This window comes from Mugil cephalus, chromosome 9 (genome assembly GCF_022458985.1).
Source record: "Mugil cephalus isolate CIBA_MC_2020 chromosome 9, CIBA_Mcephalus_1.1, whole genome shotgun sequence".
NCBI lineage: Eukaryota > Metazoa > Chordata > Actinopteri > Mugiliformes > Mugilidae > Mugil > Mugil cephalus.
In genome coordinates, this window is record NC_061778.1 from 26,640,393 (window position 1) to 26,668,332 (window position 27,940).

Genomic DNA, 27,940 nt, shown 5'->3' on the forward strand with positions numbered 1-27,940 from the left:
GAGTGATTCTACAAAATAAGGAAAGATATTAGCATTTAATTAAAAAAGAAAATACATGGGGGAACAAGATATTAACTTAACACAACCAAAGACTACATGGAGGAGCAAGACAAGTGTCACAATGTCTTTTTCACACATACACACACTCACACATCACTGAGAACACTGAACGGCCTCAAAGGCTTAAAAAGACATGTGATTTAACTCAAAGACAAATCCACATTCTCTGCATTGTGGCTATTTTGGCTGTTAAAGGTTTAGACACATTTTAAACACAACATAAAAACAGCTAAATAACTAAATAATACAAGCGTCACAAAGAAAATGAATATTTATCAGACATTTATACATTCACACATATATTTAGAGTTGAATGTTTGACTTTTTTCAGGACTCCTCATAGTGAGATGTAAAAAAAAAATATTTTAGTAGCAAAGGCAAGTTGAACAGAATAATCTTAGTGTGTTCTACCTTAATGAAACAAAGGTTTCTTGAACAGAACTAAAATTTGAAGGTTTTAGGTTTGGCTTCTAATTTTTTGGGCAGGATCTAAAATATCGACAAATAAAATCAGTCTGAACAGCTTTTAACTGCTTAAAAACTAGACATAAACAATCAAGAAGTTTCCACAGTCAGTGGCTACTGATGAGGTTTGTGGAGCAGCACTGCCTCCTGCTGGTTACATCAGGGAACACCCGTCCTCGTCAGTAGGTGCTCTACACAAACGTGGCCTTTGCTTTTTTGTGTTACCAGAGGTCACATATTCCTCAACACATGTCACAATCCAGAAACTAGACGGTGTTTCTAGTAATGTAACAATACAACTAAACATTACACGACTAACATTTTGGTGACACACAATGTGATGTGATGACTTATTAAATCTTCAGCACACTAACCATTAGTGAACCTATTTATGAACTAATTCCCTGAACACTTGAGACGATTTGAAAATAAATTAGTAAATCATAAAGCCCATTAAACCTGGGTCATGTGACGTTGAAATAAGGTGTCTTGTGTGAACTGTAATTTACGTAGCGTCCTAGTAAAAGTCACACACCAGGCAGAAGGCGGCAAAAGCTGATGGCTTGAAAGTTTTAACCAAGGGGAAAAAAACATTTAACTCTCAAAGGACAGGTTTGGTTGGTTTGCTCAATATTCCCTTTATCGCTTAAAAAGAAACTATAAATACATGCAGGCCATTGTTTAAATAACAGTGGCCTAGACATTACCCCAAAAGAACATTTGAAACTCTTGTTAGCCTGGCTTGTTGGTTTCTTTCCTGACATCACATCCTGTTCACCTCGATCACAGAGGGAGAGCTGTGTGCCGACGTTCCTCTGAAGTACTCTCTAATAATCTCCTTAGTTTACCAAAATGTGACCACGAGTGGGAAAAGGCTCTTATTTCCTAAAACAGCTCTGTTCTCGTTTTGCTATAAATCTGAAAAATACATTTCCCACTTGTGAAATGTCTTAAGCTATAGTTCAGCTTTATCTTGACAAAGAAAGGAAAACAAGCCAACGTGAAGCTGAAGGTCAGATCTAACGGTATGACACACATGACGCAGCATCGACACATCATTGCATCTCTATTTCTGTCTTGCCAGAAAAACAGATTTAAAGCCAGGGGTTATGTAGTGATGCTTGGAGGGTTGAAATAATTATCATTAAATAAGGCCACAGCTATGACGATGACAACAGTACAGTACATGTGAAAAAAGGACGTTGGTTCGACAAGTGTTTTTAAAAAGTACAAATGGAGTGCAATTTCTCTCAGAAGGCACAGTGTGGCATGGATCAGCACGTTTCAGCTCAGCTCAGCTCAGCTCAGCTCGGTTCAGTTCAGTTCAGTTCAGTTCAGTTCAGTTCAGTTCAGTTCAGTTCAGTCCGGTTCAGTTCAGTTCAGTTCAGTTCAGCTGAGATATGGCCTGTTGGGGACCAGATGTGGTACCAGGCCATTTTGGACCAGTCACAGTTTGCTACAGTTTATTTCTGCTGCTGCTGTTGCTGCTGCCTGAGGCTCTCCAGAAGGATCCGCTTGTGGGAGGGGTCAAGCACTCCCGCCTCCTCCAGGTCCTCTTCGGTGATGTCACTGAAACAAATGATGATAAATGTCTAAACGGAGCTGATGAGGCTGATTGAACACAAGACAAATAGCATTTGGTCATTAGTAAAGACATTCACAGTATACTGTGAGGCACAGCAGCAGTAATCAGTTATTTGAAAGATGTACGTAAGCTAAAAAGACTTGCAGTAACTCAAATTGATTCTCTTAAAAGTTGGAGGTTTTGAATTGTTGTAAAAATGAAACCGCCTGAAAGTAAGTTTTGAAAGCACGTATCATTTTTTGAAAGTCTGAATTGGAGTTTTGTTCTGAAACATAAAAATTCTTTTGAAATCATTTACACTTGTACTGTTCTTTCAGACCACACCACACCCAATTTTACATTTCTGACCACACAGTTAGAAGCCTTTCAGTGACATGACCCTCACTCTTGCTGGAGCCCAAGCTAATCAGGTCATAGTCATCAAAACAGGAAGGACTGACAGACTGCTCCACCAGCTACTAACACACAACAGATCTGCAATCAGGACATGTTAATAATCCCATCATATTAATCTTAACTCTCTTCAGTCAATATAATATCTGCACCACTGTTTTACCCATCATAACACTTCTTCTATTTCAGTCTACCACTGCATTGTCCACTGTCTACATATGAGTGTGTGACTCTGTCTACCTGAGGAACTCTAGGTCGTCCCAGCCGTTGTGTAGAAGACCCTGCTCATACCGCTCCAGTCCCAGTCTCTGTAGCCACTCCCCCACTGAAGACTCTCCCACAGACAGAGACGAGCTACTGCTGCCCCAAAGTGCCTGTACAGGAGAAGTGCAATGCAGGATCAACGAAAGATCTCAGGATAGGATTTACTACTAATTTAAGAGCTAAAGATTGTGTGGTTGTATCTTGGATAGGTGCATGAATATTATAGCATACAGCGAGTAAAATAAGTATTGAACACACCACAATTTTTCATAGTAACTAGTGTTGGTAACAACCCAAGTAATCCATACATAGAAAGAAACCAACACAAATGAATTCAGAAATTAAGTTATGTGTAATAATGTAAAATAGCAGAGGGAAAAAGTATTGAAGACACGCAGAAAGGTAGGTGGAAAAAGGCATGGAAAGCCAAGACACCAGCTGAAATCAGTGATCAGAAAGCCATCCTGCCCCTTTTCATTGCAAATGAACATCAGCTGGTTCAGTCCAAACGGATGGTCTATAAAACGGTGTGTCATCACCAATGTGTCACACAAGGAACATGTCATGATGCGTAAAAGCAAAGAACTCTCTCAAGACCTTCACAACCTTATTGTTGCAAATCATTCCGATGGCATTGGTTACAGAAGGATTTCTAAACTTCTCAATGTTCCAGTGAGCACTGTTGGAGCCATAATCCAGAAGTGGAAAGAACATCATTCAAACATAAACTGGCCATGACCAGGTGCTCCTCACAAGATTTCTGACAGAGGAGTGAAAAGAATTGTCAGAAGAGTTCAGAAAGACCTGGAATTAGCAGGTACAATTGTTTGAAAGAAAACAATAAGCAATGCACTCAACGGCCATGGCCTGTATGCACGCTCACCATGCAAGACTCCATTTCTGAAGGAAAAGCATGTTGAAGCTTGTTTAAAGTTTGCTGCACAACATTTGGATAAGCCTGTAAAATACTGGGAACATAGTCTTGTCAGATGAGAGCAAAACTGAACTCTTTGGATGCCATAACAGGAATACCAGGACTTACTGCACATCACCCCACATGGTACTGGCAAACCTCATATAATTGAAGGGAGGATGAATGGAAAAATGTACCGAGACATTCTTGAGAAAAATCTGCTGCCAGCCACTTACTAGAATGATGAAGATGAAATGAGAGTGGACATTTCAGAAAGACAATGATCCCAAACACAGAGTCAAGGAAACTCTCAACTGGCTTCAGAGAAAGAAAATAAAGCTGCTAGAATGGCCCAGACAATCAGCTCACTGGAATCCAACTGAAAATCTATGGAAAGAACTAAAAATCAGAGTTCATAGAAGAGGCCCACAGAACCTTCAAGATTTAAAGACTGTTTGTGTGGAAGAATGGGCCAAAATCACTCCTGAGCAATGCATGCGACTAGTTTCTCCAAACAGGAGGCGTCTTGAAGCTTCATTACCAACACAGGCTTTTGTACCAACTATTAAATATCAATGTGTTCAATACTTTTTCCCTCTGTTATTTTACATTATTACACATAACTTACATACATACATACACATAACTTTCTGAATTTTTGAACTTATTTGTTTTGGTTTCTTTCTATGTATGGATTACTTGGGTTGTTACCAACACCTGGTGAAAATTTCATGTCAATAGCACCTTGACAAATAAGTTTACTATGAAATATCGTGATGAGTTCAATACTTATTTTACCTGCTGTATTTAGTAACTAGCCTGAAGGAAACAACTTCACATCTGGATTATATTTCAGTTTAGCCACAGAGATGAAGGTAATCAAATGAACTGCTCACTTCCTCAGGCATATCCTCTGCGATACTCTCTGGGATGGGATTTCTGGGTGGAAAAGTGCGGCAAGCCTCCAAGCCTAAACCCATGGGCTGCCCTCTAAGAGGAGGTGGTGCTGAGGGAGCGCGTGGGGGCTGTCCAGGAAACTCGCTCTCACTCAGTGTCTTTGCCATCTGGAGCACAGAACAAGACTGGTCGTCCAACGCCCCTGTGCCAGCTCCTCCTCGCCTAAAACCCTCCCCAAGAGCTCCAGAACCTGCTGCAGGGATCCGGACCTCGGCCAGGTCAGGATAAAGAGGGCGAGGTTTGGTGAAGGGGGACTCTGCAACTGTCTCCAGGGCTCCTTTAGGAAGAGGAGGAGGGGGGAAGTCAGGAGGTGGGCGATTCAACGTGCTTCCAATGGTCCCTCCAACACCTCCTCCCTGTGCCCCCGTCATACAAGGACCCCCATCGTCCTCTGAGGCGCCCTCCTCACTAATGGCACGGACAGGGTGTCCTGTCATGGGTCTGCGCATGTGAGGGGGCGCTGAAGTTGGACAGGGGGGTTTGGTTCGAGCCCCGGCTGAAGCAGGAGCTGCTTTAGCTGCTGGGGTGTTTGCTGAGGTAGGAGATGGGAGGAGCTCAGGTGAGATAGCTGCAGCTGACTGGTTGGGAACGCCCTCCAGGATGTAATAAGCAGGGTTGTTGTAGCTGTTCTTGCTGACCGATGGATCACTGCTGTCTGTGGTATCCTGTTTAGGTCTTCACAATACACACAGAAAACAAGTATTACCTTTTTATGTTTCAAACTATTACACCATATTTCAGATTTCTAATTTGGATAAAATGGTTTCCCTTGGTGTGAGTTTAAACTGAAGACTGTGTGTAACTGCTACATTAGTGTCTCTCATTAACTGTACCTTGCAGCAGTTTCCTCCTTGGCACACCTTTCTCCCTCCTCACTGACCTTCCCCAGCTCTCCAAGCTGCTTACGAACCACAGACGGCCTGGATCCAATACACATCAGAACAAGTTAGCAAGACAGATGAAGGGGGACACAGAATGGCGTGCACACATCCCTGATACAAGGTGCAGCAATGTTAGATATAATATACTTTAGGTACACAAGTTGCTACCACATTGTGTATTACAAGAATATCAATTCCTCAGTCTCACAAATGGCACTGAAAAAAGTCACCAGGGCTGCTGGTATAAAGCTTTTTCATGCCACATATCAGACTACGAATATATCCCAGACCTTGTGTAATTAATGCTGTTGGTTTGTGGCTCATCCATGTATAGATACACACAAGAATACAATATGTAGAACGATCTCTACCAAAGAATGTGTGAACATTTTAATAATACATTCAGATTTTTCTAAAAAAAAAAAAAATATATATATATATATATAGAGAGTGTACTGACTTCACATACTCATGTCCCACTCTGGATACCATTGTGGATTTCCCTTTAGGTCCACCTGTCTCGTCCTTATCCACACTGATCCACTCTGAAACAACAATAAAATAGTTTTAAAATTTAACAGGAGACACTTACAGCCCTTTATCAGTGGCTTAGGTCATGTCTGTAAATCTTTGGAACTTAAAAGTCCTTTATTTAGATCTTGTATCTGTATGTATTTGTTTCATCTAATGCTCCAGTTTCAGTCTATCTTCAGCAGCCTATCACCAGTGATGCATATACAGTTTATTACCATACAGTCTCTCCCGGGTTCCCATCCTTTCCGCAGGGACTCTGACCCTCATTGAACCTCTGATATTTCCCGTTTCCTCGCCACGGTGGGACAGGTAGGTGTGGAACTGCTGCGCTGTGCTGCCAATCATTGACTTCAGAGCCAACACACACTCTCCTAGCAGGACAGAAAAAAATCACACCACTGACTGTGAGACTTCACGTAACCAGACAAAATGTCAGTGAACCACATAGTCACATAACAAACTTAAAGACCAAACACTTATACCGTAGGACTCATATCCATCGAGTGATTTCACTGTGAGCAGCAGATGTTGGTCTTGCAAGTATTCGATCTCTGAGAGAAGAGGTTTGAGTGTCGTCAGCTGCTTGTTGGACCAGCCCACGCGGAGGAAGTTGACGTTGTCGCTGCTTTGACTGTCGTTCTCATAACTCTTTTTAAACTCTATAGATGAGAGAGAGAGAGAGAAAGAAATGCAGGGATGGGAGACAGGACAAAGGGAACAAGGTGTAAAGGAAAGATGGGATAGGGAGAGGTAAAAAGAGGAGGGAAATATTTCTATTGCATTTCATTCAAAAAGTACATGGTAGGCAGGAGGTGGGGATGCATCACAGGTCAAAAATGGATTTTATCTTAAAGGTATACTGACTGCCTGAGAAAGGGAGGGTGGAGAAAGATACAAAAAGAAGAAGCAGACACACTTGGTGTTACAGGAGCAGTGTCTGTAGTGTTAATCCTGGTGGATTTCTGGTGTGTGTGACTGAGTCACTGCAGGGGTCAAGGCATGTTCATCTCACCTTCCAGACAAGTGGAGTAGAACTCGATGAAGAACTTGGTCCTGCTTGCCGTCTTCACTATTGCCTCAATGCTCTCAAACTCAATGTAGGCCTGTTCTGAAGACTTGGGCAGACCTACACAGAAACAGGTGAAATAGAGGATGGAAAACAGATGAATGGAAAGAAAGACCTGAGTGGGTGGTGCACACCAGCAAGTTCTAAGCTCAGAACAAGGTGCTTCATTTTACACATGACATTTTGTTCAATAAAAGAAAACCAGGGTAGAAGAAAACAAGCCTATCATGAATGTAACAAGATTTATTATCTCTACCCTTAACTGGCGTTAACTACACCAGCAAACAAAGAAGAAATGTGACTGACAGGAAGAACATTTGTACCTTTCTTGGAGACAAACTGGGAGGTCACCCCAACTTCAAACGTAGCAAATACAGGGGAATGATCACTGGTCACTATATCATCTGTACAGCCTGCCAAGAAAAAAAAAGAATATTTAGTTGAGTCTACTTTTTCCATCAGTTACTTATCAGTTACAGATTAACTACCTTATTTTCCGGACTATAGAGTGCACCTCAATATAAGCCGCACCCACAAAGTTAACGGAAAAAAATGGAAACGTACATATATAAGCCGCACCGGGCTATAAGCCGCTGATATCTACTGAACTGATTAGTTTAACTGAACATAACTGAACTGATCAGTTTCCGAACGGTGCCTGTAACGTAAAAGTAAAAGTGCTGATAAAACAAAACAGAAAAGTTATTGAGTGGTTTATTCATCCTCCTCCTGCGCACTGAAACCACTGAAGTCATCTTCTTCAGTGTCGGAGTTGAACAGCCTCAGAAGAGCTTCGTCACATACCTTTTCTGTGTCTATGTCAGTGTTGCTCTCCTTGTTGCTGAAAGCTGGCTGAAAATGATGCTTTTCACATGCGGTCAGTTTTTGTGAAGGATTTATCGCAAAAAAAAATCTGAAAAGCCGCATAGCCACATATTCATATTGTACCCAGACTGAAGTATCTGGAATACATAGGTGGTTTGAAATAAGGTTTGGTCTGGACTATCGCCATCCTCCACTTGGATTCAGTGTCATTTGTGCCACTAACAAATGGAGATCTGAGCACTTGCAAAAAAGAGTCTGTTCGAAAGATCTGATCTGAGAAACAAATCAGATTTGCCTGCAGTCTGAACAAAGCCTATCCACCAATCCATCCATCAAGGACCTCAGCTATTTTGAAGAGAATTTTTTTCTTCTGGCAGTCTCACCATAGGAGTTGCAGACGATGTGTGTTTCTGGGTATGACTTCCACAGGATCCTGTCACACCAGGACGGAACATTAGTCCTCATCTGGGACAGAGAGACAAAATAGGAGACAATTACAGAATTATCAGGATGATTCAAAAAACGGAATAATGAATCAGAAATAGCTGGAAGTAAGTCAGTCTGAGCTGTTTAAGCTAGTAGACATACTCCTGTGGCCTTCTGCTTCTGCCAGACATATGTGTCTCTAGAGCCTCGTTCATAGCGGTAGGTGGGAGGGAATGAGATCTCTTCCTCCGCTGCAAGCAAAGGGACACACATTTACTTTTGTAAAGGATCACAGTGAGGCAATTTTATATTATCAAAAGCAGGGACAATGTCAGTGAAATTATAAAACAAATAGATAGCTGCTACTTTCTTGCTGTCAGAGTGGAGCAAAAGATCGACTGTAGTTTGCTGATGCGTTCTCAGTATATGTCACACACAGTGGCTCATGACACCAACGTTCCCAATCATCGAGTCCAAATAAGCAACGCCAGAGAAGAATTTCCCAGTTCATCTCACATGATCTGTATGAAGCACCTTACACAATGGTTAACCTGCATCATTCTAAAAAATACTGTCTACCATACAGTCTTTTCATCTGGTTCCCCTTCTTATAATAAGCAAAGAAACCAGTGGTCTTGGTGAACTATAGAATTGCTGAGCTGGTGCTTTTGGGAGGTGTGAGTCATCACTTTGGTTGTGATCACAAGACCACAAAAACTGGTTAAAGGGCAAGAGCACTGTGTAAACATTGAGATTTTACTATTATTAGCTATTGTTTCCCTTCATTTAAGCAAATCCTCTTCTGATTCACGAAGGGGAGGAAGCAACCACTACTGGCAAAACATTTTTACCAAAGCGCAAAAAGACTTTATTCTTCTCCCTCTCCAGGTTGAGCTGGTCCACTTTCAGCAGAGGGTCAAACTCCTTCCTGTTAATGTAGTTTAAAATCTCCTATATGCAAAAAACACAAAAGGGATAAGAAAATAAAGATGGTCTGAAATATAATAAAGATGAGATAATGAGGTTTGCTTTACTGTGTTCTGCTTCACCTGTATGTCCATGTCCAGCCTGTAGTTGAGGTCACCCAGCCAAAAGAGGTGCGTGAAGCGCAATGAAATGTCAAAGGAGCTCAGCTGTTTGTCTCCTAGTGACAGCAGCCGCAGGATATCAAGGTAGTTTTGGTTCCTCCTGGAGGGATCAAAGGTTGCATGTGTGTTTATATCCACACTAACACACTTCAGAGCACATTTAACGTGTGTGAATAAGTGTGCGAATATGTGAATATGTGAATCATCTTAATCTGTACATCCACATGTCACACATACACTCAGAAGGCATGCAGCATTTTTAACAGGAAGCAAAGCACTGGCTTGTTAAACACAACGCTGCATGTGCAAAAAACAAAATACTTGACATGTGTTACAGAAATTATAACATAAGTGAAGCGTGTGTAACAGCAGTGTTGTAACAAGAAAATACAGCAACATGTTTAAAAGCTGTTAGAGCATTAGTGATTGTCAGAGGAAGCCATGACAATAAGTGAATAGTGCCCACACAAAAAGGATGATTTGTGTCTGTGATCATTAAAAAAAATATTAATTTTTGCACGTCTAGACTAAAAAGCAAATCGAAAACAGGGTCAATAGAATTTCCTGAAGTCTCTGAGGGATCCTAAAACGACGTAACAGTCTGGACACAGGGCCTAAATGTCACAAAGATTACATGGATATAGCCACAGAAGATCAAAAGTCAAACATTGAGTTTTGTACCTCTTTACATATTACAGTGGTTAAATGGTTAAAGTTTTGAAGAGAATTACAAGAAATGGGAAGTTGCTGATAGAGACATTCAGAGGTTACTGTTGGGGAAAAAGTTCATTCACCAAAAACAAACAGCTCAGCGCAGCATAAAATTGTAGTAGATGAAACTGTACCTGGCAATCTTCTCATTCCCTGATGTCAAGTGACAGTTTACAAATCCAAAAGATGTTCCATTGAACATGAAAGAAACTCCTACTGCTCCTTTGTTACCTATAAAATTGACAAAACAAAAGAAAATGATCTTATTACAGTAATTTAGAGTTACTGCCTAATATTGTTATCATCATCATATTACAGAAAAAAACAACATTTTGATTATACTGTGAAAATTAGGATAATGCATAAATAGCATAATGGTCCTCCAGCTAAACCACTCACTGTTAAAAAAACAAACAAAACACAATTACAATTATAATACACTTTGCATACGGTAGCAGTAATGTTGTTACCCAGTGTGTTGGCGATCCCCGTCTTGACGCTGGACATCCCCACATGGCTGATTCGGTTCTCATGTTCAGGTTTCACTAACACAGCAATTCTTATGTTCCACAGAGTCTGAACTGCGATCTACAGATGACAACAGCAGACACTGAGGAACCTGTAGGCATCATTTCTGTATTCACCATGAAAACAGCCCTGTCTTTATTTCAGCTTTAGTGTTTTCTGAACCTTCTAAAAGGCATGAACAAATAGGTTTAGGAGGTGTGGGCAAAAACAAAAAGCACCAATAAATGTAAAATATTTAGAATATTTCTTCCTCACCGGTTTATAATCCAATTCAGTCTGTTCTTTCAACATGGCACGCAGTGACTCCACCCACTCCCGGTCACACACAGAGTTTTCCTGGGTTCCAAACACATACAGATCATGAGGGATGGTGACAGTCATCTCGTCCAAAGTCTTCCCGAGGCCACGACACAACACCCATGAGGCCACAGACTTGGGAGCAGGCACTGAGCCTAGAGGCAAATATGGAAATGATTCCTGATCAAAAATCTCACATACAATAACACTTTTTCACGGTCCATGTGCACATGCAAGATGACACAGTAAGTGTTACCCATATTCCAGGTGCCTATGAAGATGGTAATCATGTCTGGCTCATCCTGGTTGGAATGTTTGTTTTTCATCAGCTGCAACAGCTGGCAAAACGCCTCCCGTTTCTTAAACAAACACACGCACACACATCAATGACTGGAAGCTGCTACAAAAGTCGGTTACAGCATTTTGAATGTACACAAGAGTTTCTCTTTTACCGCTCTCTTTGTAATTTTCCACCGTGGGTTTTTAGCAACCCAACATGGTGGGCTCCTCCCTAACTAGATAGGCATTCTAGACTAACTAGACATTTAAATAACCAGAAACACACATCATGACAGGTTACCTAATAACAATATAAAGTAATAATAATAATAATAATAATAATAATAATAATAATGCATTGGAAAAAATAATTATGACTCCAGTTACCCCTAAATTATGAACTGGTTGTTTAATAAGATGCATGAGAATGAGAGGGGGGGCTTGGACTTGTGATTAGAGAATAATATATACACATATATACAGTATATATGTATATAAATACTGTGCGTACAGACCTTGGCACTAGCAAAGATGAAGTCTTTCCTCTGACTCTTATCTTTCTCTTTCTCAAACACAATGCCCAGTTTATTCTGTACTCGCTGAGACTTGATCAGCTGACGTACTGAAAGAGACAAACAGACAGACAGATGGCAGACAGAGGGCTACAGATGGGGACTCACGTATAAATGCAAGGTCAAGTAATAGATGAGAGTTGAATCAAGTTAAAAAAAAAAGAGAGAACAAAGTCAAAAAGACGCAAAAATGCAACGTTATAAAGAACGTTATAAAATTTAACACTGAAAAGTGAGATTTTGTCTATGTTTGAATCTTATATTTGATTCTTTTACTAATAGGAGCTTGGATCCATAAATACATTTAACTCTTGCAGTTTACATTTAAACTGTAGCAGGAACACTACTCATTGTGTTCCACAGAAAATAACTAATCCTGAGATGAGATGCGTCAGTATGTGGGTGCCTAAATCCTGCTCAATAATTTGCTTGTGGAAACACTGACTGCTCATCTCACAGTTCAGAAAATAGGTTTGTTTGTGAGCTTGGTTATAGTCCCACAACAGGTTTACACAGAGCCTGTGTTCTGTAACAGGTGCGGCAACGCTTGGTTTCTGTGGAGGTTTGTGTCAGACTGTGGTGTAGAAGCAACGTTCAGCATTATGTATTAGTTTGGTGAAAGTGTAATTCTCACTTTTGTCATGAGTGAACGTGGTCCAGTCTTCCTGATTGTCTTTCACTTTCTTCATCACCACCAGCCTTCCTCCCTCCACATCCACAGACAATGTATACTTCTGACTTTTTCCTATTTTTGTCAGCTCTGCCAGGTAGACATCAAGCTTCACCTGTAATGGACGACAGGAAACAAATACACACACACGCACAGAGTAAGTCTAAGTCTGTTTTTCAAATCACCACCAGGGGTCTCCTAAATGTAAGCAGGGGGCCAATCAAGAATATCTCTCTCTTTCTCTCTTTTGTTAGAACACACACTACAAGCAAGCTTGCTGCTTCTGTGCTATTAACAGCGTGTTAGTTAAATGCAGCCACCACTAACAGGAAACCAAATGCTGGTACTTTGAATTTAGACTCAGCATTTTTCAAACAAAAATGTTTTACCAGCAGACAGACATTGACTCTCTTTTTGACTCATAACAGGTAAGTGGAGCTAGGGTCTGTCTGTCAGTGGTTGAAGTGACGCGTCTCCGCATTGTAATAAACATTTCTGTTCCTGTGCAACAGGAAGTCACTGAAAGGAGAAACCACAGAGAATGCAGGCCTAGCTGACGACTAATATTTCAAATCATTCTTCTCCCACTCTGCCACGTGCTCTCACCTTCTATGTCCAATGATCAAGACATATGAGACTTGATCATTGGACATAGAAGGTGAGAGCACGTGTTTGAGCAGTTTGTATATTTCTGTAAATAAAACCATAACAATCTTATAAACAACAAATTAAATCCTTGGCTATTCTGATGATAAATACATCTCCGATGCTGCGAAAGGAAGTGCATTACAAGCATTCCTTTGGTATGACATCATCTCTACTACATCCTGCTGTGTGTTGAGGAATATGTGACAAAATCTTTACTGTATTCTAGGTTCAACCGGTCTTGACTTCCTGGGCAATAACACTTAACTACATCTGCAGTCGTTCACAGCCTTTACAATGAATCCCATGTTTTTCTCTAAAAATCATGTCAGCAAAAATGATTCAGTGTCCTTTGATAACAAAATACACACTCAAATTTACAAAAGAGAACTTCAATCAATTTCTTTAGAATAGATAGTGCCTGGGTCCATACTGGTTCACAGTTTCCTTGCTGATTAAATAAAAGGTAAAAAATATTTTCAGTCCTTAGCTGACTCTGGAAAGGTCAACATGATTAGTCCTGCCATGACATAACCAGTAAAGTAAATATGTGTGCATGTGTTTGTACCTCGAAGGCCTGCACAGGAATGGCTTTGCTGTGACGCATGGAGAGAGGAGGAGGGGAGCATGGAGAGGACAAACTCATGTCCTGAAGAGCTTTTAGGGCCTGAAGGAACAAAGAGAGTGGGGAAGAGGAAAATGGAAACATTATTAAAAGAAAAGGAAATATAATAATAATAATGATGATGATAATAATAATAATAATAATAATGAAAGAGATGAAGAGAATCATGACACCTAAGGAAACAAAAAGATGCACAGACTTTTCAGTCACAGTGTTGTGATCTAACAGTGGCAGAGAAGGTGGAGTCAGTATCATCACATGTGTCCCGACATGCAGCTTGACTGCACTGAGGCCATTTCCTCCCCAAACTCACTGAAGCCCTTCCTTACAGTGAAATAGAAACAGAAGAACTATAAACATGGCCGAGGAAACTTTAATTAAAATAAATTTTAACTAGAGAGGTTGAGGTTTACTGTGCTGGAAGTAAAACACCCCTTAATTAAAGAGACACAAAAAAAGCCCTTTTTCAATACACTGTGGCGTAATACACTGCAGCAAAAGCAAAAGTTAATCTTCTAAAGTGTCAGGAACAGTCCTCAGGGTAATCAGCTGAAAGCAGTTTCAGATAAAATCTTTTCAAATCTTGTGGTAGAAATCAATGACCATGACGCGAACTGATGTCTCCAGACCACGTTACAAATACATATCCAGTTGTTTTCAGCTTTCAGTTTCCGCTGTCTGAAATGTACTTAAACAGGCAGATAAGTCACAAAAGATCTAGAAACTGTCAACAAAACAATGTTAGAAAGGTGTGTAGCAGATATTATTATTAAACATGATGGAGTGATGGCTGATGGACAGCTAAATGACTGTCCCGTCACCTTCTCCATCTGCGTCTCTTCGAGGCCGCACGGCTTCTACACAGATGATCCATCATATCAAGGGGATTATCTAGACTAACCACCTCCAAACATCAGACCATATGTGTCTGTGTTTACATAGAGACATGAAGACAAAGAATGAGACAGCAAGAGCAGACATGATGATGTGACTGGATACAGTAGAGCTATACCTTCTTCTCTATTGAGGACAGCAGGTCTTTGAGAATAGCCAGCTTGGTCACAAGGTTCTCCAACTCCTGGTCTCCACCCTGGTTCACTGACTGATGGAGAAAGGGTAAATGACTACAATTTTGAAAATGGCTCACTGTAGTTATGCTTTTTAGCCAGGCTTGTAAAATGCACAGCAAACACAGACATATGACATTTACAAAGTTTCTCATGTACTGCTCTCAAGGCTGCAAAACCAGTCTGTCCGTGTGTACACAAATCAGTTTTTATTCAAACATTAAACTACATGTGAGTGCTTGATCACTAAAGACTCACATCAGCACTTAAAACAGACTCTACAACAACACTACCTTATTCAACATTGGGGCTAATTGAGAAGTTTTTTGTACTTACAGAAATCTACATAAAAACAAGAATAATCAGAAATACAATTTCCAAGGACCAACAGCACTTCTTCTTTTAAAAGAGGAAGACAACAATCTACAACTGTTAAAATCATTATCAAATTGACAAAAGCACATTGTTTCTAGATTTATGACAATGGCGTGACTGCATCTACCTCAGGTGTCCTTAGAAGACCCTTGAGAAAAAAAGCTTTTCCTCATGACACCCACTCAAAGCATATTAATGTGTGTGTTTTCAGGTCTCACAGTAGATATGCTGTTGAATCACTTATTTCTTATTCCTACTGGCTGCTCTGTATACAAGGACTGTTATTATATACAGGGTTCCAACTTGTTACTTCAGGCCATTATGTCTCATGTGTACAAAGCTGTGAGCGACACTGAAAGTGACAAGCTGTCATCTGTACAGTAAATGTAATAATGATAATGTTGAGGCTACGGTTTTGAGGAAGTAGGACAAGCAGTTCACGAATATTAACTCAAACGTTAAAGTCAATATAAATGAACATTTCTTGTATTTGAAACTGAGAACAGTGTTGAGAGTATATAAACTGGACTCTACGTACAGAATCAATCCAGAAAATTAGTTAACAGACACTAATTATTCATTGTCTCTAACTGCGAATGTGAGAAAAAGTAGTGAAATAGCTGGAAGTAATATGTGCTCCCACACACACATCCACACAAAGAGTTAAAGGTGTGTACCTGCTGGATCATCTTGGACACCATAAAAGCACTCTGCTGATCAAAGACTTTAGACAGGATCTCCAGACCAGACAGAACTTTATCCACTTCCCTATTTTGGGGACAGAGAGAGGTTCACAACTTTTTTTGTGTCAAAGCTTCCTTCTCCAACTCATGCCTTCCTCTTCTCCTAAATCTATGTATAGGTAAACTCATTTTAATACATGTGTGTGCTTTTTGGGCTCACATAGTACAAAGAGATGATTAACAAGCATGTGATTCAGCTGTTGTCGGCCACATTTTTGAACTCCATGATAGTTTCAGTTGCTTAGCACAATATTTGAGTGTGACATGTGACCAAAACAAGAGACAAGTTGAGGAAGCAGGCAGCTCTGAAAGCTGATTCTTGTAAATCTTTGGATATTCTGTCACTTTAATGAAGCACAGATATACAAGAACAGATTTGTATAGAATATGTATAGATCATAGCTTATGTGCTGAGGAATATGTGCGTCTATAGACATTTACCCATTAAGGCGTTTGCAGGAGGCCACTAGTGTCTTGTTTAGATGAGGCAGTGAGCAGGCTCCCTGTTTTACTGCCTCCAGGTCCAAAGCATAGCTGCCCTTCAGGTACTCATGGGAGATGGTGCTCAGGCCATTAGCTGCTGGAGCACTAAAAGAAATCCATAGTTCAGATAGAGTCAAGTTTTTTTCACCATCCTTACTGCATGTGTGCAAACTCACAACATCAGTGGCTTTGCTTATATGTATAGTATTGATTCAAGCAACCTGAAATGATTCTCATTAAATTCCAACTTAAGCATTCACATCCAAATGAAATGATTAGATCAGGTGACATCACTGAGAATACACCTGTTTCTGATATACGCAGAGGTTCCACTTACTGTAGAGGGTCAAATCTGCCACAAATATATCAGCAAAATAAGAAAGTTTTGTTTCCCCAACTTTAGTGACAATGAGTGAATGAGACACTGAACTGAGACAGGATGCGCTGCCCACATAGATTCCATTTGTCTTATAAAAACAATCGTTTGTAGAACTTGTCTTTTTGCTCCCAAGATTCTGAATCAAATTGTAAAATACTTCCAGTTGAGCAGGATGAGGATCGGGTGTGTGTGAGTTTATATACAGTGCATCTGTGCAGTTGAGTTATTTTTATAATCACATACTTCCTCTAAGTCAATTTCGGTCAAACCTGGCACTCACAGACACACACCCTTTAACTAACGGAGCTGGCAGAGTTCCACCTGTACCCGTCCAAGCAATTATGCTTCAACAGTTTTTGAAGAACTTTAATTATAAACTGTCTCAGCTCTGTGGTAGTTTGATATGACAAGAGTTCTTTCTGAATATTACATTTTTTTGACCAAATAAACAAACTCGCTACCTTATTTAGTTTTTACAATTAATAGCAGAAGCTCTGCTTTCAGTTCTACTTACTTGCACATTTCTATTTTTATGGCAGTTAAATAAAATACTCCTATGAACTCTGACAACTGCAAATCTCTTGTATCTTCACTTTTCCTGATGCAAGATATATTTTGTGCTCATTTTGGTGGTTTATAGCCACCGCTGATTTACATGGATGAATTTATCCTTCTCTGCATGACAAATAAGAATTATAGTGGCAAAAAGAAAGCTATTAGTTCGCACAGATACAGCAAACCCCAAATAAAATAAATTGGATGAAGAAGCTGACCTTAGTTCATTCATCTACACAGTTTTGAACTACACACCATCTGTGTGCACATGTTAAGCACAGTGCCACTTTATCATCTGTGAGCAATGTGGCTTCCAGCAGGATGTGGTCTGACTTCTTTATGCATTCGGAGGGGGACACATTTACAGGCCAGAGCATATTGGTGTGTGTGGGTGTGTGTGGGTGTGCGTGGGTGTGGGTGGGGATGGGTGTGTGTCATTGTGCCCTAGTGTATATGGCATAAGTGGGGCCAGGTGTGTTCAGTTATAAAAACAATTGTTTGTACAACTTGTCTTTTTGCTCCCAGGATTCTGAATCAAATTGTAACCATTTCATGTGCTTGACTACCTTATGACATAATTAGACTCATAGTAAAACAACATCCTTCCTTCCTGTGTGTGTGTGTGTGTGTGTGTGTGTGTGTGTGTGTGTGTGTGTGTGTGTGTGTGTGTGTGTGTGTGTGTGTGTGTGTGTGTGTGTGTGTGAGTGAGACTTAGATGTTTAATGTGATGGTTAAGAAGTACTTCTGTTTAAGTGTGATCAGGACACAATTACATGTGTTTTTCCGTAGACTTTGTACCTATCTGTGGGTGTATCTGGTCCAGGAGGAGTGGAGGTTGAAGCAGAGCGAGGGGGGAGGGGAGGTTTCTCATCCTCTCCATCTACCAACCACAGAAAAATAGAGTTACCACGTGACAAGAAGAGTTGTCCATTACAGTTGTGCGCTTGGCTTTGTTTAAGTTACCTGAATAGTCCCTGTCATCAGGGATAGCTGTTTCCTCTCTGTCCACGTGGTAAAGCAGAGTGGTGACCAGACCCTGGCTGGGCTGTAGATACAATGACACCAACTCTGGCAGCGTCTTAAAGCGCTTAGGCTGAACGCCCTGAGACGTCTGAGAGTGAGAGGGAGGAAGACAAACAGAGAGGGATACGCCAAGAGACAGAGGAAATAAAGGAATGTTGTTTTCCAAACAAACAACAATTACATCCAAATTCCTCAATACAAGTAGTCATGTTTCTCAAATCCTTGGTGGCCCCTATTGTTCTATATTTAAAGTTATGTAACTACCAACTAAGGTACTTAAAATTCAAAGCAGGAAGATCCATTTTGGTAAACACTGGTGGTAAACAACTTCACTTCCAGGAAGCAACATTTCCCTTTTTTTTTAATTTCTTTATTTACTTTTAACCTCCCAGTTAAGAAGCAAAAGTCAGTGAGACAGACATCTGTGATGTGGCCACATGGCCTGAAGCACCATGTTGTCATGTGTGTGAGGTTGCTGGTGGTTGCAGGGACTTCACAGCTGTTGGGCTCATGACACAAAGAGGCTGCTGTGTGTGTGTGTGTGTGTGTGTGTGTGTGTGTGTGTGTGTGTGTGTGTGTGTGTGTGTGTGTGTGTGTGTGTGTGTGTGTGTGTGCGCGTGTGTGTGAGTGAGAGAGATCAGAGCCAACAAAAGCATCTCAGCCTGACAGCTGCTTCAGTGGCATGAGTGTGAGTATGTGTGTCTTTTCTGTACCTGAACAGCCAGAAATCCTTCCTCGTCTGGGAGGATTCTGTATGTGTGGACGTGCTTCTGAAAACTGCAGAAAGAGGAACACAGAAACATCAACAAGAGAAAGCAGAGACAGAGAAAGAGAAAGAGAAGATGGACAGAAACTCAGAGCAAACTTAGTGAACAACAGAAGGAACAAGGGGAAAAACATTTGGACAATGGTTAGGCTCTACAAAACAAAAAAACTCTACATCTGACGTTAACAGACTTGAACTCGACCGAAGTGGACAGTGGTGTATGTATGCATGAGAGTGAGGGGGTTTAGATACTGTAGAGACTCAACCTGTTGCTGTCTGTCACTGTTGTGTGTATAATACAGTAACACAGAACATAGCGGAATCCAGCGTTTTTACATTATAACTTTATAGTAATAATGCAGACTAAAGAAACAAAAAAACACCCCAAAACATTAAAATGGTGATGAAGATGAATCTCTGCCAGAATTTGTGGTGCATTTCATTCATTAAACATCTATGCATCACACTTCAGAGTGGGAAATGCATTTCACAGAACCACAACCTTTCTTTGTAACAACTAGTCGCAGATCAATGCTCTGACATTGCCCAGCCGTAACGACACACTTGCAGCCACAAGCTGGAGTGCAACGATTTTCATGTTCGAACTTTATGTGGGCTCAGTGGACCGGCTGGAATATTTTGCCAAGCAAACGCAGTGGTTTATGTCAATTGGTGTACGTGCTTGTGCCTGTTCAGAAGTATAGGCGTTAGCTTTGCAGACGATGCAAAATTCTAAAGTAATGATTTTACTTCTGCTTCAACGCTGTTGATTTGCAGTATGTGAGTGTATAAATGGAGGAAAGGACAAATCCATGCTCCTCTCTACTCAGCTCTTCTTCCGGTTTTTCCGGGTCAGTGTCCGACAGGAACTAAAACGTGGACTGGAATAAAATATAAAACTACTATCCTAAATATCAAACAAACTTGAACAGGGATAACACATTAAGTATGTTACACCCAAGCAAAAGCGTCTCATTTCACTTTAGATTGGTGATGCTACTCATTATATTTTCGTGAATGGCAATCACAGCAAAATGGGTTGGCCTACATTATTAAATTCACGATTGGCATCCGAAATTATATCAAATTCTGGGCTGACACACGTTTTTAATAATAATCAGGTTCCAGAGCATTTAGAAACCTTTCTGTTTGTATGCTTTACAGGCTGCTTATCACTAGTTCCTGTTGTAGTGGTTTAATACCAAGAAATACAAAGTGTCTATTTTTGTATTCTTGTCTACGGAGCACACAGAGGAAAAAATAGAAGAGAGGAAATACAGGCCTGTGCAGTGAACTGAATACATGTCCAACCTACATTATGTGAAATGAAACACTCTGAACAGAAGCGCTCGTGTTGAGTTGATTTATATACAGCACATTTATCAGACTGTTGTCAGTAAGAGCTTCAAATATCAGCTTGGACTAACTGTATATAGACAAGGTAAATATTTGCTCCTGACCTTCCATGTCGAGGACTCAACACGATCAGCGGCTAAACTGTCTCTTTTGTCTATCTGGCCTCTAAAACCGTATCCATATTTAATCCCGTCACGTTATAAACACAATTCACTGTAGGTTGAGGGGCACAAAATCCATACACAGGCGTTGCAGCAGTGTACAGTGTGTATGTGTGTGTGCTTGTTTTCCTGTTGGCAGCTGATGGGATTCTCTGCAGGCCTGTGGAGTAAATACTATTGTTAAGAGGGGGAGGGAGACGGAGAAGGAGGGTGAGGTTTATTGTGGGATAGAGAAATGTATACAGTGCATGTGTGTTGTCAACAGAGGCCTGTGTAGAGGGCGATGGCTGCTTCACTGACTCCTTCTGCCCTATTTGTTTAGTGTGCCACCTCCTCTTCCTCTTCCAGACAATACACACCACCTACACACTAACTCATACAGTAGGCTACTGTGGCAAAACTTAGCTGTTGCCGTTAATCAACAGGTAAATGTGACTCTTACATTTCACTCTGTCTGTCCTGGTCATTGGGTACAGAGTGCAGAAGGTCCCGGCACTAACAGTTAGGCATCATAATACACATGTAGACAATAATGTATATGAAACACTATAAACTGATTATTTACTTACATTAGATTACAAAAAAATACAGTACGAACATTTTAGACACAAATAAAATTAAAGTGAACATTGACCAGTCCTTTTGAGTTCTTTTGAGTCTCCAGTCTTCATGTAATCCCAGACTCATGTTTTTGATGTCAAAGTACTAGATTTTTATGCCTTTGTACATTTGTACTTGCTGACTCATACTGTAGAAACACTTTGGTAACTCAGTATTTTATACTTTCTGCATCACATGGCTGCATCTATTACATAATATTATGTGCATCATAATTTATTCAACACAAGGCAAGCTGCACCAGTCACAAACTGCCGATTACAGTAAAAGCATTAAATATTTTGTGAACATATCTTCAACGGGGTTCACATTAATAAGGATTTTTAGCTTATGAACATTTGACAATGGGATATTCTAAATGGAGGAGCTGGTCTTTTTGACATTAAAGGGCAACTTTTACTCTTATTTTTCATTCTATATCTTTAAAGTCTAAATCGCTCCGCGTGACTCACAGTTCAAAAAATCTTTATTTATCACCAACAGCTTGTTATCACACAGAGCTCATCATTTCAGCCTGTGTGTGAAAACACGCCATATTAGCTGTGGGCTTTTTAAAGCCAACCTCCCAGAAAGCCCACTTCCTTCTGACTGGCAGGCATTAGAAAAAACTAATCTGCCTACTGGACTCATGTTTTACATCAAATCCAGCCTGGAGCCGGAGGGTAGAGACCACACACATCTGCACCAAAAATGATGAAGAGAGGATGTATCTGAATATTATATTCAGCCAGATATATGTGACCCGTCACAGAGCCATAGACCACAAAACATGCGGTTGGTCCAGAATGCATGTCCTCCTTCACACCTCTCAGCAGCGTTAAGTTTACCCTTGTTCAGCATTCTGTCCACCCTCTGGGCTTCTCTATTTTCTCTCCATCTTGCAATCATTTCAGTGAAAGTAACTGTTGATCAGCAATTACTAACCCCAACTGAAAACTCAACACACCTGACCAGTTGTCTAGTAACGTTTAAGCAGCACAATTATAGAGCAATACTGACACACCATCTCGCAACTAAAAATGCTTACACCGCCACCGCCTGCCACGGCCTAGCCTCTATGCAGGCCCATTTAAGGAGTATAAAAAAGTTCAACAGGGGTTATGTATGCTGGAGTACATTAAATGCCTATAATACTACTTAAGTAGACATTTTTGTGAAAATGTGTTCATACATTAACCCGCCAGACTTGTTGTCTTATGCATGACTTTGCAGGCACGGTGTACTTGGGGCAGATGATTGTATAGAGAAATTGGTGAAGAGCTGATGTTTTTATTTTGTGGTTAATTTATATTTCCCTTGAGATATTAACTTTGGCCAAGTTTAATGTGACAGAAAAATAAGAAAAAGTGTAAAAGGTCCATGTAAGTTTATGTCACAAACCAACCACCTTTAGGAGAAATATCTCAGTACATTATTAGATTATTTTATTGTAAAAACAGACTAAAATGTAAACCATTCCACACCACCAAAGCACTTCACAGAGCTTTTATCAAAAACGGGTGATTTACAGAAAAAGATTAGTTTAAAAAAATCATGGAAATACGACACAGCTTTTTTTTTGGTGAGGAATGTTTTTTTCTAGGTCTCAAACACATACAGAGAAATAGAGGCCGTCTGAGCTCTGACATGTTAAGACGCGCTGCACTAAATACAGAACATCCCTGACAGCAAAAACAGAAAGCATGTAGTCTCACATGACGGCTAGCATCATTAGAGTCGAAAAACTAGAAAATACTCTCATTGAAATATTTAATCGCTTTAATACTCAACACAATCAGCAGCACAAACTGAAACAAATGCTGAGCAATTCAATGTTGCCACTACCTGCAAAACTGAGGCTATTTAAATGTGCAGGCCAATATACAAAACCTAAAGTGTGCAGCAGACTCAAATGTACACAGAGAGGAAGTGAAAAGTCTGCAGACAGGCTCAGAAGTGAATCCCACAACAAGAGTGGAAGCACTTCCTAAACACAATGATGCCAGTGAAGCCCTCAAATAGGAAGTACACACATGTAAGAAAGTTGTGACTGCGACATTACAACGAAACATACAGCTTGTGTATGTTTATCAAAAGGGGCTAAATAAGCCTACAGAGCTTACAAAGTTCAATTAGCCAAACCATTAAGTCACTACAATTACACAAATATGTGCTAAACTATCACCATGTCATCAAGCAGTTCCGTGTACAAAACTTGTCTTAGATGGCGCTTACTAAAAGTCAACTTGTAAACTTGTGTTTTCACCGCACTAGAAAAAAAGAAAAGAACCCACACTCAAAATACCACTAAGTTTAGTAGTTGGTTTTAGCGCTGTGCTCAGTGGGGTACGAGATAAAGAAAATCAAGAAGACCTTAGCCACCAAGATGCCACACTGGGCCCATGACCGAAAACAATGTGGCTGAAACCTTTTCACACGTGTAGTGATTTATATTTTACTAACAGGAAAACCTTAAGTGGCGTACAGCGACCTTATGACAGGCTAACAAATGTGATAAATAAAATGTGTACAAAAACTGTGCAACAAACAATGTTTGAGTAATCGGTGCATATCCTCTTCTCACTAGGAGAGTTTAATGATCCACTATCAATACACATTCATTATTCACACAATAGAATTTATGTTCCAAAATAGCATTCTCTCGTTTAAAAGGCAATTAATGTATATAATGAATATCCTTATAATTATAATTACATAATTATATAATATATCCTTTGAGCGTTGGATTTGAGAATCAGCACTGAATTACAATTTATATCATGAGCAAATTATGTTATAAAACACCTCTCGAATTTCTATCTCTAATTATATCTACTTGTTTAAAAATCTGTATAAAGGTAATATATTTGTGTTGCTCTTGTTTTACTGAATATATATCGAAATACTACTACTTTCTATATTAAAAGAAGAGCTCAAATGAAATGCATACCATTGCCGACTGGAGCAGTTTCAGTCAGTATTAACGGTTGAATCCTGTTCTATGGCTACTATAAATCAATATGAACTATGCCAAATAAAATTTAGAGAGTCCTACTGTAGTGATGCAATGCTGGAAGCAGTATTGTGATAAATAAAAGTGCCAATGCAGCATTGGAAAATTCAAGTCCTGCATAAAAAAGTATATAAAAGGATATGACTATTAGCAGTAAAATATATTTGAAGTATTAAAATAAAAGTCCTTCTTTGGTCGCTCTGACTGAAATATTATTATATACATTTGACATGATTCGAGTGTTAATATCCCTGTGTAAGTAAACAGCACACTGGAGGTGGAGACAGTTTAAGTTACTTTAAGTAGGTTATATATACTTATATATACTTTGAGATTTTTAACTTTTTATCTAATTGTTGATTACTGGTATGATTATGGGGAAAATAAGAAGTCAACAATCTAGGAAAATTACTGCTTTAATCTTTAAAACTACGTTTTAAAAGTTTCCTCTGTTATCTGTTGTGGAAAATGTTCAAGTTAAAAGCTGCTAAATAAATATAGCGGATCACAAAGCAAAAGCATAAAGCAGGATGAAAGAAAAGTACTTCAAAATTGTAATTAAGTACAGCAGAGTTATCACTGCAGTGATCATTTATTGAATCAGGGACTAGAATCTGTAAAGTTGACTGTGCTACTGAAGTCTTTTTAGCTAAAACTCTCTGAGATGTCCATGATGTGAAAGGTGAAAGGGGAGAGGAAGGGAGAGGTGGGGGTGGGAATAAACCCGGAAACGAATGATGTCAGGAATGTTGTTAGCCACAGGATGACCTACTGAATGACCAGTGCATCCAGAGATGAATGAGAAATGAATATCGTCACTGGACTGTACACTAGAAGAAAGGCAGCACTTCACAGGAGTAGCAATTATTTTACTTGACAAATAGTTTCAGAATACAAAACACTGTATTACTTACACTTACATGCCTAAATATTAGGTACAGCAGTGAAAATAATTGCATTCTAATATAACAATGCACTAAGTCCTTGTTCATGACTGTTTAAATGTTCAGTTTATATTGTAACAGAGCCAGAAAGGCGGTATTTCAACTGTATGATCCTTCTGAACGCAGTTTGGACGTTAAACTGTACATAAATGGACACTAAAGTGTTTCTATTATCTATCCTAGTCCACTGACTATAATGGGGCGGTCAAACTAATAGAAACATGTGTCAGTACAACACAATAAAGTTCAATAGTACTACAACACACAGCCTCTGAAATGAAAACACAGTTGAATAAACAGCTCACTGAGTTATGTAAAACCATAACCTTGTTGAAGCTAAGATTTAGTGCAGGAGTGTTATATTAGAATGCATTCAATTTCAGTGTAGCAACTGAATTGGCAAGTGAGTGTATGTAGTCACAGTTTCCAAGAGCCCAAGAAAAGCAAAGGATGCTGAGTTAACTTCTCAGCATTCTGAACAATGCATCTCACCCCTACACACCACACATGAGTGACCAGAGCACAGATTAAACTGTAGACTGAGACCACTGAGGACCAACACAGAACGCCACAGGGCGTCTTTCCTACCAATGAGCACTCCTCCCACTTCAGTAGGGAGGAGAGCTGAAACTAGAAACACTGACTGAAACATTATGTGCAATATTTTTTTTCATGCGCCACATCAGTCTGCAATACCACTGTAATTAACCCAGTCATCTGGGTCATGTTATATTTATATTTACATATATATTTACAGACAAAGTTCAAACAAAGGCCACTGGACTTGTTGTGTTTTCTTGAAGATATTCCGCTCATCCCAGTACCTTCTTGGATCATAAGTGGGTACTTTGTACTCGGATGGGAAGTGAAATGTCTTGAAAGTGAGTTTCATATTTTGAGATGGAGTTTATTAAAACGGTTGCCAATGAATTTTCTCTTGAAACAGCCTACTTACCTAATTCTTGCAGCTGTAATCGGTATGCATAAAAAGATGGTGGCGAGTTAATAAATTAACGGTTCATAAATGATGTACTGCAGGGTGTGCATGCATAAACAAATCCCACACTGAAGCCAGCATGGGGTAAACTATCAGATAGGGGATGTAGGTCGAGTCAATGTCAGAGTGCATGGCACAGGCTTTTTATTTCCTGCATCGACTATGCATCTGTTAAACTTTAGTGTGGGTGTAATCATTTTTTCAATTTTGTACCTTTACAAATCTAACATCCCTATTCCACGGTTCATTTGACTTGTCAGAGTCATTGCCATAAGTGCACAACACTAACTATAGGGTTACTTATTGTTTTCATCAGGTGAACAAAATATAAATATGAGTGTTTCTTTAAATGAATACTACTCAGAAGATGGTTCTAGTTCAATAAACACTTGGGTCACTCGGATGGATCCCAGACCCCCTTCTAAACAGAGAGAGCCTGAACTTTACTCGCTTTACGATGATTATTCTGAGGATAAGCCTGCTGTTTCTGATATTTTAACTGGGCCTGCATTAAAACTTCAGCAGAGCTTCGCCAGCCCATAGACGTTTCTATTTAGCTCCCGGGCCGTTCATTTTAATGTGCCACTGCTCTGAGCCCGCAGTGCCCTGTAAAAATAAATAAATAAATAAATAAAATTAAAAAAAAAATAAATGCCGAGCTCCAGGCGACCACATCAGAAACGAGACAGACAAGGACAGCCCTAAAGTTGTGTGCCATGCTGGAGTCTCCCTGCTGGGCAGACATGGCCTTTCTCTCCCACTCACAAGAGAAAGTAAACAAATGGCTGAAACCGTAACACTTACCAGGTACCAATTTGCTGCTGTATGAAAGTTTTAAACGGATTCTAAAAGCTGCGCAGCGTCTTCAAAAGACTCACGGAGAGCATGTGTACTAGTTGTTCACTTAAAACTCCGTTTGAGGTAAAGAAATTGTAGTAAAAATATGTATAAAGTTACTTACAGTACACACAAAGCGTAAGCCCCGTTGACGCTCTCGCTGTCCCGCACCAGGAAGCTGCCATCTCTCCCGGCCCGGGCAAGCAGCTCCTCGGCCGCAGCTCGACTCAGGTCCCGATGATACCACATCGGCGGCGCGGGGCCCAGCGGAGAGACCCCACCGCCACCTCCACCACCCCCGGCCATGGCCACAGCCCTTCAAACCGGGTTCAAGTCAAGCAGCTTTCCGTCTTCTCCGAAAATAAAACCCTCCTCCAAATGAATTCAGCAAGAGTAATGCGGAGAGCCCGGAGAAAAGTAAACGGTACTCCGACAGAGGTCTGGAGGCGCGAGAGAACCGACGGCTCGAAAGTAAAGCTGTTAATTCGTGAAGTTGACGCGGGTCACCCCTGAGTTCCTGAAAGGCTCACAGCCCTCTTCCTTTCTCGCTTCCCAGTCCCACGGAAATCAGGGCATGTAAATCCACACTGGAGACCGGGCAGACACAGCGGGGACGAGCTTCGTCACCCCAACATAGTGTACACACGAAACATGTCCGGTCAGGTTTTACAAAATAAAAGAGGTCGTTGGCAAATTTACATAGCGACAGTTTATTGGAGTGGACAAAGTCACTTCAAATTAGTTTCCTGTTATAATCCATTTCTAGTGATATTGACAAATTTGGAAGTGAATATTGTGATGGAGAAATAAAGGGAATTCAACGAACGCACTAATAAATAAGAGCGTGGGATTTAACGTCT

The 27,940-nt window shown here is 40.2% G+C and overlaps 1 protein-coding gene across 2 annotated transcripts; it reads right to left on the minus strand.

The window, feature by feature from the left end:
* Positions 1-16: 16 nt before the first annotated feature.
* On the minus strand, positions 17-27,722 carry inppl1a (inositol polyphosphate phosphatase-like 1a). Of its 2 annotated transcripts, none has more exons than XM_047594019.1 (27): positions 27,205-27,722; positions 19,123-19,186; positions 18,350-18,497; positions 18,185-18,266; positions 16,411-16,557; positions 15,904-15,994; positions 14,797-14,886; positions 13,728-13,826; positions 12,479-12,629; positions 11,788-11,894; positions 11,250-11,352; positions 10,952-11,148; positions 10,639-10,756; positions 10,303-10,399; positions 9,419-9,557; positions 9,221-9,320; positions 8,532-8,620; positions 8,327-8,408; positions 7,442-7,531; positions 7,065-7,178; positions 6,535-6,711; positions 6,268-6,423; positions 5,988-6,063; positions 5,471-5,557; positions 4,577-5,312; positions 2,744-2,877; positions 17-2,094 (listed from the first exon to the last, which is right to left on the minus strand). In XM_047594019.1, exons 1-27 carry the CDS (start codon positions 27,384-27,386, stop codon positions 1,989-1,991), a joined length of 3,762 nt encoding a protein of 1,253 aa, XP_047449975.1. In that variant the 5' UTR covers positions 27,387-27,722; the 3' UTR covers positions 17-1,988. The 2 variants fall into 2 exon arrangements, with proteins under 2 accessions (XP_047449975.1, XP_047449974.1); XM_047594018.1 differs by having other exon boundaries at positions 5,979-6,063; positions 27,205-27,721.
* Between the last annotated feature and the right edge of the window lie 218 nt (positions 27,723-27,940).